The sequence below is a fragment of the Mercenaria mercenaria genome, chromosome 12 (assembly GCF_021730395.1).
Source record: "Mercenaria mercenaria strain notata chromosome 12, MADL_Memer_1, whole genome shotgun sequence".
Classification (NCBI taxonomy): Eukaryota; Metazoa; Mollusca; class Bivalvia; order Venerida; family Veneridae; genus Mercenaria; species Mercenaria mercenaria.
The window spans coordinates 40,215,443-40,228,898 of record NC_069372.1 but is presented as its reverse complement, the minus strand read 5'-3'; the positions used below and the strand labels follow the sequence as shown (position 1 = coordinate 40,228,898).

At 34.0% G+C, this 13,456-nt stretch overlaps 1 protein-coding gene across 1 annotated transcript in view; it reads right to left on the bottom strand.

The window, feature by feature from the left end:
• The window catches only part of LOC123533713 (serine/arginine repetitive matrix protein 2-like), a 78,394-nt gene that overhangs the window by 49,589 nt on the left and 15,349 nt on the right, over window positions 1-13,456 (bottom strand). The window contains exon 3 of the mRNA XM_053520530.1: window positions 11,555-11,582. Within this exon, the coding sequence (XP_053376505.1) occupies window positions 11,555-11,582 (28 nt within the window). The remainder of the gene's footprint in view (window positions 1-11,554; window positions 11,583-13,456) is intronic.

Below are 13,456 nucleotides of genomic sequence, written 5' to 3'. Positions count from 1 at the left end.
CTTAATTTGGTTAATAGAAAATTTTTTTTTTTGTTTTGCTTAATCTTATCCGCTTATTTCTAAAAGGACTGGCACATTAAATTTGGGATTCCATTTGGTCTACCGGTCGAAAAGGCGAACTACCCTCCAAAAAAAAAGATAATTAAAAATTTTTAAGGGAAAAAAATTTTCTTAAAAAACAATACATAAAATTCAACTTTGTTTTAAAATGTGCTGGTTTTGTAAGTTTACGTCTATCTTTTTACTAAATCTCAAAATGTCTCAAAAGCGTATTCCCAACGAAAACCTACATGTAATGAATTAACCGAATAACAACAAAAGCTCCCCTCTCAAATATCACATCTTGCAAAATTGACAAATCCTGTAAAAACCGTGTCAAATTTATTGTTCTGGACATTGTTTTCTAGCAATTAAATGTGTCAATGTAAATTCAATATGTTGGACTACTTCTCATTGAAAAAACTGGAAATTCATTTCAGTAAAGAAAAAAAAAAACAATTACTTTGAGCAATTGATAAATCAGATTAAAATTTTCAATTTGTTGTCAATAATCTGAGCGGCGACGACTAAAGTTTGTCCAGTTTTCCCAAAGCCACAACATAAAAAATTAAGAGCGGACTTTGTTAAATTTGTTCAGATCCTAGCAAAGTTTTCTCTTAAAGTACAGTTACGTATTAGCTTTTTTTTGAACTCAGTTGCGGGTTTTAAATTTATTTTTTTTTTTTTTCAGTTAGTGCAGCTTTTAAAATGAATTCACCAGCCCACTGTTTTAATGCAAAAAAAGGGAAAAAAGGCTGTTCTTAGCACGTAGCTGACTTTTGCCGTATACTCAAGTTCAAAAAAAAATTATTCGTGTTTCCTCTCTCTTTTCTAACCCTAAAAAAAAGAAAAAAACCTGCAAATTTAACTGATTTTATTAAAAAATCAATTAATTTTTTATTTTTTTTTCCCCCCCAAAGGGAGGCTATTAGTTTTAAATGTCCACCGTTGTTAGTTGTTGTTGTCCAACGTTAATTTTTTGCATGAAGGCACTTTCTCGCGAAAAACTGCCCCCCGGCCTTCAAAACTTCAATGCGAAGTACTTTTTGAGTACAAGATTCCTACTGACTTTGGGGGTCACCAGGCAAAGGTCAAGGTCACCAAGTCAAACGTTACTTTTGCATGAAGGCACTTTACTTGCGAAAAAAACTGCCCCCGGGACCTTCAAAACTTCACATGTGATAGTACTTATTGAGAAAACCCTTTATGATTTTGGGCCCTTTGGGGCACCAGGTCAAAGGTAAAGGGTCACCAGGTCAAATTTTAAAATTTTTTGCATAAAGGCACTTTCCGGGGAACCACGCCCCCGGCCCTTAAAACTTACTGCTGTAGTTTATTGGTCAATCATGCCCCTACTGATTTGGGGTCCCGGTCAAGGGTAAAGGTCACAAGGTAAAAAGGGCTGAGGGGCATTTGTTCCCATTAGTGACAGCTCTTGTTTCCCCCTATATTTTAAATTTTGGTTTAAAAAAAACTTTTGGTTAAACGGGAAAAACAGACCTTGAACTTTCCCTTTTTAAAACAGTGCCTACCAACTGTTAAATGTTTTGTGCATAAATTTTAATTCTGCTTTGTTATTTTTTAGACAGAGTCCATGTAAACGTTCCACAGCTTTCCCCAGTTTATATTTTTCCCCTAAGGCCAAAAAAAAAAAATTATTTTGTTTCCCTGTACATGCTGAAAAAAAAATGGGGGTCGGTAGGTGGGAATTTTTTTTTTTTTTTAAATTTTTTTTTTGTAGGTGTCAGAACTTTTCAGTGTTTAGTAACCTTTTTATCGCCAATTATGCCTAATCAGGCCCAACCCTTAATTTTTTTTTCAGCATTTCCCCGCGGGTTTCCCCAACTGCAAAATTCTGTGATGCTCAGACTTGTGGACCCCCAAATTTTCTTCTCTTTTGTGATGCTGTGACCTTACTTTTTTGATAAAAAACAGCTTTTTAAAAATTTATTAAAAATGGAAGATGTAGAAATCTGTTTATCCCGAAAAAATAATTATTTTAAAAAAATTCCCAAAATATGGAAAAAATTAAACCCGGTTTTAAAAGTGAAAAAAAAAACAAAACAATTTTTCGGTAACATTCGATGATAACTAAGTATTGGCCTCTTTTTTATCACAATTAACCCCCCCCTCAAAGGCTAAAGAAGTGTGTGGTTATTGTGGCATCTGCGGGAGAAAAGGGGGTATGGTTTCCACGGTTTGTCATTGCTTACGTATGTTTCCGCCATTGAAATCACTGTTGATCGTATTTTTCTCATTCCTTTTAATTTTGTTGGAAGAAATCATTAAAAAAGTTTTTCCTTTAATTTTTTTTAAAACAAAAGGGGCAAATACCCCCGAAATAAACTGAATGAAAATGTGTCAAACGGGAACGATGTGCCCTATTTCCCCCAAAAAATTTTATAAATTTTTGTTTGAGAAGAAAATTCTAAAAAGTGTTGTGTCAAAAAATAATATACGAAATCATTTAAAATTAAAAAAATCGCAACGACTCTACTCCCTCTTTTAAAACCACATTTTTTTTTACGTTCATGAGGTCAGAAACCTTTTCTGCCGTGAAAACAAAATCTGTTTGCCAAAAAATCGTTTTACTCCATGTATTTAACTGCTGCCCTTTTTTTATTTAAGATTTTTTTTGTGTTTTTTGTATTTTTCTGGTCAAAAGTCTGAATTTTTTCCCATATTTACCGTTTATTTATTTTAAAAAAAGGAAATAAATAACAAGATCGCGCTGTTTAAATTTTTTTAAAAAACATTTTTTTTGAAAATTGATTTTTTTAAAAGAATTTTCCCTACATTCCTGCCCAAATTTCTTTTTAAAATTTTATAGAATTCAAACTGTATTAGTTTAAAGGGGTGTTGAAACTGAAGCGTTTAAATTTTTAAAAAATGAATCCCTACGCGGTTTTTGTGTCAAAAAAACGCGATTAAATTTTGTATTCGATAGGGCGCACGTGTTTGGGGAAGGGAAAATTACCCACTGCGTTTTGATTTTTTAAAGTTTCGGGGTAAATTCCATCAATCCAGGAAATTTTTTCCTGGTAATTACTAAATTTGGTAAAATTTCCACGTAAAAAACCCTTCCCCGTCGGGGTTTGCCCAAATTCGTGCCCCCTGAATTAAAAACCCCCCCAATGCTTAAAACTGAGACAAAATCAACTTTCGTTTTGGAATTCGCCTTTGGTTCGCCCCCCAGCCCCCCACCCCCCCTTTTTTTTATTTTAAGGGTTTTTTTTATTTGCAGCCCGTGCTGAAAATTGGTTGACCGTCGGCTACCCAACTTTTGATAGGGGCCCTTGTCGATATTTTTTGGTTGCCTCTTCCCCAACGGTCCCCCGCTAAGGTCGAGGCCTTTTTAAATTTTACAAAACAAAATAAAATTGTTGAAATTTGCCCCACCTTTCAATAACAGATGTTGTTTACAAGTTTTTTTTTTAGCAGGATTCCTTTTTTCGAAAAATTTTTTGTTAACGGCAAAGTTTTTTTTGGCAGCAGACAACTTGGGGCCGTTTTTGCCAATTAGAATTTTCGGGGCCCACAATTAATTTTTTGTCGCAAATGGCTCAGTGCACCGCAGCGGCCCCCTGAACAATGGTACAAACGTTTTTAACTGCTCTCTCGAATTGTTTTCATTAACTTTTTACCCCTTTTGATCAATAAACACCTTTCATAAAAAGTATAAAACAAACCGCAGTAACCACGGTGCGGCGCGTGGCGTGATTGCATCTGTCAGTAGCTAATTATATTGCGCTCCGCCTTTTGCCCATACTTCCGCTTGTGGCGGCGAACGTTGAAATTCACGAGTTTTGATTGACAAGGGGCAAAAATTTTGAACCCGTAGCATCAAGAAAACTTTCGTTTTCGGGGTAAAAACCCGGAACCTCGGTCCCGACAAACAGGCTTTTCGCCATTTTGTTTCTGTCGACGAACCAGGAAGTTCGGACTATGTGCGACGAGGTGGGGTAAAAACAAAAATTACCCCAAAATCTAAAGATATGTCAAATCTCGTTTTCAGCCCTTTAAAAAATTTTTGGCGGGGTAAAAACTTGGGTCAGTGGGTTACAGGAAACAAACTTTTTTTTTTTAGGCCAATGTCCCCATTACAACTAACGGAATCAGTACTGAAAAACTACGAAAAAAAGGGTATCAAAATTTGATAATTTTCCCAAATTTGCTACACAAATATCCCACTGCCTGAGATAGAAAGCTTTAAGTTTATGTTTCATTTTGTTAATGTTTCTGGGAGTGTGGAAAATGAAGAAATTATTCCCATGCCCCATATCAACTTTCACTATAAAACCATTGGTCTGACAAGCATTATCATGATTAAATCCCACCAAATTTTGTATCCAAGAATGATTTCTAAATTGGTTCTCTCCCAAACCCTTTGGGAAAATTTGGCCAAAAAGGTGCTAACAATTCTTGGTGTTCCACCTAACAAAGGGGCCTGTATGGTTCTTCCCAGGAAGCGGCTTGCGTGTATGGGTGCATACCCGGGGCGTTAAAGAACCAGACTGTATTTTTGCAAAGAGCTGGGCTAAGGCGGCGGCCCGTATCTACAAAGGTTTTCTCTCATCTTTTTGGGGGCTTTATTCACTTGTCCCTCTTGTCGAGCTTTTGGGGGCTGCCTAGGGATGAATTTCCGCGCTGTGGGCTCTTTTGTTAGAACTGTTTACATAAAAAAGGGTGCTATTAATCTGGTATAATAAAAAATAATAATAATATAAAAATTTCCAAGGAAAACCATTTCCGATTATTTTTCAAAAATGTAAGGATGCAGTACATTTTTTTCAACAATTTTCGTACCCGAGCGGATACAAAGTCTGTCTCTTTCCATGCCAACCCTTCTTTTGTATTTAAATGTCTTTTAGTGTCAGGTTGTAAATATTTCTTCCAGTAAACATGTTAACTTCGTGAAAAATATCTACACAAATTACACATGGGAAAACGCCTGTATGAGATCACTTTCCTCTTTTTCTATGTTATTTGTATCATTTTTCATTAAAAGAAAGCTTTTCGAAATGAGAAAATCCATTCGGTCTAATGCGTGACGGGAAATTTTTCCAGAAGCAAAATTTCCCCTTAGGTAGTAAAACCCATTGCTAAGAAAAATATATCCCAAAACTATAGAATATAAAAACCCTCGGGCCCTCAGTGTACTTTAATGTAAATTTTTCGTGATACTTAAAAGGCCCACTTTCTTTAAAATTGACAGTTTTCTTCAAAAAACAAACAAAAAAATGAAAAACACATGTGAATTAACATCAGTTTTGTCTTTACTCCCTGAAAGTGTCTTTTAAGTGTGAGAAAAATGCATCAGTAACAAACAAATTGAATGAACGTTTTGAAACGGTGGGGGGTAGACTGCCCCGGCATAACATTTGGGAAGGGAAAAAAAAAACCAAATTCATAAGGCATGCTTTTAAGAGAACAGGTAGTTGGGTACACCCCTCTGAATGTAACATCGGGAAATGAGAAATAAAATCTCATGTAACAGTTTTTGGGAAGAGAAAAAAACGAATCAGATAAGTCTCTGTTAAAAAAAAAATCATTGCCTTGCAATGAGCATTTGGGAATGAGCGTTGGGAAGCTTTTTTTTAAGTATCCATTTTGGAAATGGAAAACAATATGCTCGGTAAGTTGGAAAGAGCAACAATATTCTCAGTGTAACGTTGGAATGAGCAACAATATTCCAGTTGAACAGCTTGGATGGCAACAATTTTTCTCAGTGAAGTTGGAATGGAAGAAACAAAATAAAAAAGAATTCAAACACCAATTCCCTTTGGGTAGAGAAAACCAGACTCATTCAGTTTCAACTGCATTCAATTTCCCAAAATCAGCTGAAATGTACAGAAAATTAAAAACTGTATCCCCAAAACCCCGTTTCCCTTCCCGGGGAATTTTACGTCTTACCTAGTAACACAGCAAAAGCGTTGATCATGTTAAAAAAAACTGAAAAAAGTTTACAACTGAGATGTGGTAGACTGTGAGAATACAGCATGGGGAGTTGGATAGAGTTTTTTCTATCAAAGATAAAGCCAAGTTCATTTTCCCCTCCGACTGTCTTCATCCTTTTTTAAACCAAGAATCTTTGTATGCCGCCCATAAGGAAAAATTTTAGTTTGAAAAGGTGAAGTTTACGAAAATTCCTACAAAATATTTTAAAAAATGTTTTCTCTCTTTTTTTTTTCTTCCCACGTTAATTTTTTATGCAGTCTGAAAGTACACAATTTAATTTGTTTACCTCCTCTCAATGGGGCAGGGGTTTTCCCGATGCACAAAAACCTGCGTTTGACGCATTTTTTTCCTGTTTTAACTTTGTCCATCAGGGGCATTGTAAACGCCTCCATAAATTTTGTCCAATTTAAACTAAAGAAGTTTCAGTTTTTTTTCAAAAATGGGGTTTTTTGTAAATTAAATAGGTTTATTTAAGCAAACAAATCGGGTAGCAATTTTGGCGTGACGGCATTGTTCGATAAAGTTCGGATTTTATCCCTGTTAAAACTTGTGCAGATTGTAGCACCCCAAAAAAGTCGTAGACAAAGTTTTTCTTCGCGGAAATTTGGTTCAACATTTCGAGTAATTGAAAAAGGGTGCTAAAAGAACACCAAACACAAAATTCCCCAAGAAGGCAAAAGGGAAGCCTCGTAGTTTTTGCGAGGGGTAGTTGAGTAAATTTAACTGGGTCTTTCTTGATGATGATGGGACCCATGCATCTCAATGAAGCAGAGCAATCCTTCTGTGAAAGGATTGCAAAAGTTTCTTGAAGATGAACCATTTACTTTTACAAATTTTAAAATTGTTTTAATACAAAAGTATTTGAATTTGAATACTAAAGTTTAGAATTTGAAAAGTTTGTTTTTTTTAAACTGTTTTTGGTTTGATTCTATTAAAATTTTCGCCCTAATGTTTACATTGAAAATGTACTTCTACAGGTTTTGGTACTTGTATTGTGAATCTGTTTTATGATCAAAGAAGAGTAGTCCCCCTGAATGTCCCAAAAACCCCTAAATTCTAACCTTGGGGGGCATTTTGTCCCCATTTTGAAAAATCCCCCCCCCCCCAAAGGGAAAACCCTGGAGGGCAAGTGGTTTTGCTCAAGGCCCATGCTTCCCCAAATCTCTACTCTTAACTTTTAATTTTTAAAATCTCTAGCCCCCAAGTAAGTGTTTTTAAAAAATATTTTAAAATGGTGGCCCAGCGGTCTTTTAGTAACACACTTGACTGTCAAACCAGAGGTCCGGGGTTTAAAAAACCCGGTCCCGGCACTGGAATTTCTGAATGCCCTTTACGTCTCCCATTTTGCTATGAACCATATACGATTTTCCCAGGAATAAAAATCAATTGCTCTTGCTGTACTAGTAGACCAGAGTGGTACCTTGGGACTAGTAAAGCGCCTTTGTTTACGATATCTGAAAAAAGGGGGCTATTAAATCTGGTTTAAAAATGTATATAAAATATTTTTATAAGAAAAAGACATTTGAGAAAAACTTGGTCTGCCACATTGAAAACATTCAAATTGGTGTACTTTTTTCATCAACTTCAAAGATTTCTTTCTGAGTCAACTCTTTTAAGCAGACACTTGCTTAAACATTTCATTTCCTTTGAAGAAAAAAATAATTTTCACACAAAGCAATATTTAAAAAAAAAAAATAAATTCATCTGCATCATTTTGTCTTTGAAGATTCTAAAAGAAAATATGACTGATTAAACCGATTTCGTAAAATAGCAAAAACTTAGGTACTATGCCAATCAAAAAAAAAAAAATGATGAAAACTAATAACAAGATTGTCCCAATGGATTCATGTTTCCGTTTTGATTAATTAACTTTCTTATTTTTGTAATGATATCACTTGTTTCAGTAACCAAATTCTATTAAATTGTCATGCCAAAAAATCAACTTTCTCTCACAGATTTCTATTAATATGTCACGCAAATAAAACACCACTTGGCTGATTTAGTTAAACATGGATATTGGATCAATTTCAATTTTCATTTCGAAAGAGACTTAAAATGTAAAACGGCTTATTGAAGGCATGACTTCAATCCATTTGGGGAATTTAAAGATTGGGAAAAACAATCCATTCAAAACTTGTTTATATAACATTAATCAAGACGAAATAGTTTATAAAATGCACAATTGTGAACTTTTTCATACCGATTTTCCCCCTTTTGGGTCTCGTCCTTATTTACTTTTAAAGGGCCAAATTTTTTTTTCCAAAATTATTGAAAAGTATGCCCCCACTTCCTGTCACTGCACATCGTTTAATGACACCACAAATGTTTGTCAATGAGCACTTACTGTGTATTTTTCACTAAGTAAAGGGCCATAACTCTGGTCTGACAGTATGAAAGCCCATTTGAATAACATAGATGTACAACTTCACAAGCTGAATGACAATCCTGTGAAGTTTAATGACTTTTTGTTGATCACTTTTTGAGATATGCATGATACAAATTCTGACGGACGTACAAACACATTTTTTACTAACACTTCACATGCTGAATGACATTCCTGTTGGGGGGGGGGGGGGGGGGGGGGGGGGGGGGGGGGGAGGGGGGCCCCAGGGTGGGGGAAAATCAAAATTCATTTTCATTGCTTGGGTAATCCCAACACCCCCTTCGCTCAAAATCAGTGTCAATCTCGAAACCATACTTGAAACAAAAACATGCTGCCCCCCCTCGGTTCAAACAGATAAAAATTTACTGTATTTATCAGTATCAAAATTTTTAAACCCTTTATTTAAGCAGATATTTTAAAGTGAAATATCAAGTACAGCAAAATATTACATTTTATTTCTTGAAATTTTCTTAGTATTTTTATTTATTTATTTTTTTTTTTAAATAGATACACACAGAATCTCTTCAAATTTCTTTCTATTATAATTTCTTAGTAATGAAAGCATTTTGAAAAAATTTTATATAATCGGATTGTGCAGTTTTAAGCATTATTTCGATAGAAATTATTTGTATACCCCTTTTTTATTTTTCGTTGCAAGGGTTTTTAATAAATTTCTGAATAAAAGTAAATTGCCAATACAATGGTGTGGGGTGGGGTGGGGTTGGGGGAGCTAGGTCCTCCCCTTAGAACTTTATTTGTCTGGAAAAGAAATTGGGGGCTTCGAAATTAAGCTTTGGAAACTACTCACAAACCCATCTCGGGCCTTTTTTAATGAAACCCGGTGTTAGCATGTATATGCAATTTTTTTTGCTAAGATTATTTTAAAATAAAACTGTCGGAAAAAAGAATTGTATAATCTTAGGGAATTGCTTCAACCCCCTTTTAGCTTCAAACTTTTCCAATTAAATTTGGAAACTTTACCCGTAAAAATTAGGTGAATTTTACCATTTCAATGTCACTATAAACCTCAATTATCTGTGCACCTTAAAATTTTCATTTCAGCAAAAAGTTCGTTTTTATATCATTGCAGTCATCGTCTGGGAAAACAAATTTTTTTGCTGATATATATTTTTTTTCCTTTTTTCGTTATAAACAATGATTAATCATGGTATATACAAAAACCCAAAGAGTCTTAGCATTCGTCTTTTTTTTAATTAAAATGTAGTGGAATTTGAAACTGTTTGTATTTTTTTGAAATGTATTCTGTAAAACATTTTTTTGAACATGTACATGACTACATGAGCATGAAAAGAGTGCTATATAAATGTGGTATAATAATAATATAATATAATAATATATTTGGCCAACAATATAATCTGCATGTATATTTTTAATAAGGTGTTCCAATAACTATATATGTACAGATTCAAACATATTTTTTATAGTCTGGTACCACAAAATCCTACAGATCCCCGTCTTCTAAATTCAAATAATTTACAAATACACTTATCATTTTACATTTCGCAAACTTGTTATGTTTTAAAGGAAAAAATTAGATGAAACGAGTTTCTACAAAAAAGTTTTAAAAGTTTTTTCCTTGGAAAAATTTAAAAAGCAATTTTCACTTTTTTCCTACCTTTGGGGTAAACACAATCCAAACTTAATTTCCTGTGTGGCACCCTCATCGGCATTTTTTGTTTAATTTTTCAGGGGAAAAGGTGACAACGCGTTTGTTTCCTGACGTGTGACAATGCCAAATAATTCCCAAAAGGACTGAAAAATGTTATTTCAAATTGAGCCTGTCCTATTGATCCATTTACACCAACTTTTAAAAAAGACCCCAAACTGATCCTGACGCTAATAGAATAATAAACCCTGATGGGGGGTTTTCATTCCCCCCCATTTAAACACTTTTTTAAAACAGAATGACATTCCCCTTTTTTTCCCAAAAAGGTAGAGTTCTTTCAAAATGATTTCCCAAATTTTTTTTATAATCGATGACTAGAAATTGCTTGTTTTAAAAAGGCTTATAAAGGGAAGAAATAACCATAAATTTAGGCCCTATTTGATAAAAATGAGGATGCAAAAAATACAAAAACTACAAAACCCAAATTTGTAAACTTTTTTTAAGTGAAGACACTAAATATTACGAAAAAAAAGAGTCTAATAATGTTAACTTCCCGACTGATCTTTTTTTTTAAATTTCTATTTAATTCTGGGGTTAAACGAATTTAAAAATTTCATAATGTAGGAAAAATTGCTACGGACAGTCAAATTTTCCGGTCCTGGGAAAAAAAATGTTTTCATTGGTCTCCGAAAATTTATTTTATCACGTTTTACTTAGCTCTTTCTTTATTAACCTTGCGTTCCTGAAAAATTTTTGTATTTTAAAACTTGGGTGAAACCCTACCAAAACTCCGGTCCTCCATTAAAGGAGAAAAAATTTGCTTCTTACTCTATTTTATTTTAAAAAAGCCGAGAATACAGGGAAGCTATCTGCTTTTATAAAATTTTGTGTGGTATTTTTCCCTTTTACCTTTCTTTTTAAATTTTTTTGTGATTGGGTTTTTCCAAAGGATTTTTTTTGCCCTAAATCAAAAAATTTGTTTTTAAAAATTACAGTACTTACATTGGTCTTCCCAAGTCCTTTGGCAAATTTTTGGGGAATCCTTTACCCTTCCTTGTCCTTTTCACTTTTAAACATTGAAAATTCTTTTTTATTTTTCCTTTAAAAAACCGCAAATAGAACTTTTCACTCAGTCTCTTTTTTTTCCTTTGAATACTGCAAAAGTTACGGTACTTATCATTCTCCTTTTTTCTTTTTGACCCGCAATAGAAATTTCAGTTATTTCTTTTTCTTTTTTAAAACTCTTGCAAAAAAATTATCAGTTTTTCCCCTTTTTCTTCCTTAGAATCCGGTAAACAGAAAACTTGTATGCTATTTCTCTCTTTTTCCTTTAAATTTCCCACAACGTAAAATTATTAAATTTTTCTTTTGCCTTCCCGAGAATACCCGCAAAGGAATTATCAGCTTTTCTCTATTTCTTCTTAGAAACCTGCAAATAGAAACTTACTGGGTTATTCTCTATTTAGTCCTTAGAATGTCAGCAAAAAGAAACTTATTGCGTTACTCTCTATTTCTTCCTTCAAATACCTGCAAACTGAAACTTATCAGTTATTCTCTATTCCTTCCTTAGAATACCTACAAACTTTTCAGCTATTTTCTGTCCTTCATGCGAATACTTAGTTTTCTCTGTATTTCCTAATTTCTTTATCACATATTACAAAGCTGAACACAAAATACAGTTACAGTTCTAACTTTGAAACTGAGCTATATGGGGGGGGTTTGGGGGGGGGGGGGGGGGGTTTTTGGGATGATGAATAAAAACTTAGTATTTTTTAAAACAAAAAACAGTTAAAAAACTAGAATTTTACAAAAAATTAACGGGTGCCCTGCAAAGGTAGGGTGATCATTTTATTTAAATTTTATTAAATTGTGTGCATGGTTCAGGAATTATGCAGACAAGATTGCATATGCAGACTGTATGTTTTGGTATTGTAACAAAAATCAAAGTCCTTTAACATGCAATTTTTTTTTCTGAAAGAAAATTTTAAATGCCCATGCAAAACTACTGTTGTTATGTTTAATTTGTTGTAAGTTTCATTCAATTGTGTCAAGGGGATGCGAAAAGTTTGGGGCGCAAAGATTGTGCTAGTATATGTTAGTAACAAAAATCAAAATCCCCTAACTCTGCAAAAAACATTTTCTGAAAGACCTTACATGCATCAGCAAAAACTCTGTTTTTCTGACCCTTTTTTTGAAGTTTCATTAAAATTGTGTCCCAAAGGGGATGGGGGAAATTATGCACAAAGATTGTGTCACGGACGGCAGACGACGAAACCTGAAAACCGTATACCCCCCCTTACAACTTGGTTTTTGGGGTACAAAAACAACTTTAAAAAGATTTACGAAAACAAATTTAATTGAAAAAGACACAAAACTAGTTTATTGACCAAAGCTGCACGAAGTTTGATGGTAACTGGCCCAAGCATTCTCCAGTAAAAGATCATTAACCATTTTCAGTGTTAAGGTTACCATACCCTTTGACCTACTGACCCCTTAAGCTATATGGGTCATCTACTGACAAAAGGCAATCAATGTATGAGGTTTGATCACTGTAGGCCCAAGCATTCTCAAGCTATTGAGTGGAAACTGTTTTTCAGCAACAGCTACAGTTATGACAAATGAGGACCAAAAAAATTTGGAACTAAGTTTTTACAAACAAAATGACGACTGACATCAGCAAAAACAAAATTTCCCCTCAGGGTTTCTTTTGAAATGTCTAAATTTAAATTAAAAATTTAAAAATTGAAATTTTAAGAAAATATGAACCACTTGGGAAAATTGTCCTAAAACCAAGTATCAATAACCTTTATTTGTAGTTTTCAAATGATACCAAACCGGACTTTTGATAACCGAAATTTCCCCTTTGTGAGGGGGATTCAAGCAACAAAACAACCTAAGACAAGTATTGCAAGTACAGTAATCAAAAGACAAACACCAGAAAAAGACACAAGAATATGTCAATACTGAAGATAAAATGCTTTTTTCTACCTTTCCACTCCAGCCAAATAAGAAACCAGTCCAGACAAATGTCACCATACTTAAACTAATTGCGACAGCTTCTACAAATCTGGTAGTGGGTAAGTCAAGGAATATTTCAGTATTGACATGACAGTATTCTAAAGTCTGGAAAAGAGTTTCTTGTAAGTTTTTTCATTGCCATTGCCATGGCAACAAGTATTCTACCCTGAATGAAATTCATTCAACAATTCTGAAATGAGACTTACTAAATTGTATTCCTATGAAATTTGGTTAAAGTTGGCCATGCATTTTAGGAAGAGATACTTTTTGACAACAACTGATTACTGATGAGGAACATTGACCAATAAAGAGTGAACAAAGGCTTGGTTGAGCTCAAAACTGTTCGAAGGTTTAAAAGGATGTGAAGTGAACATAAAAGTTAAAACACTGACCTTGAATTGACACAGATAAAAGTTGCATCATGCATACAG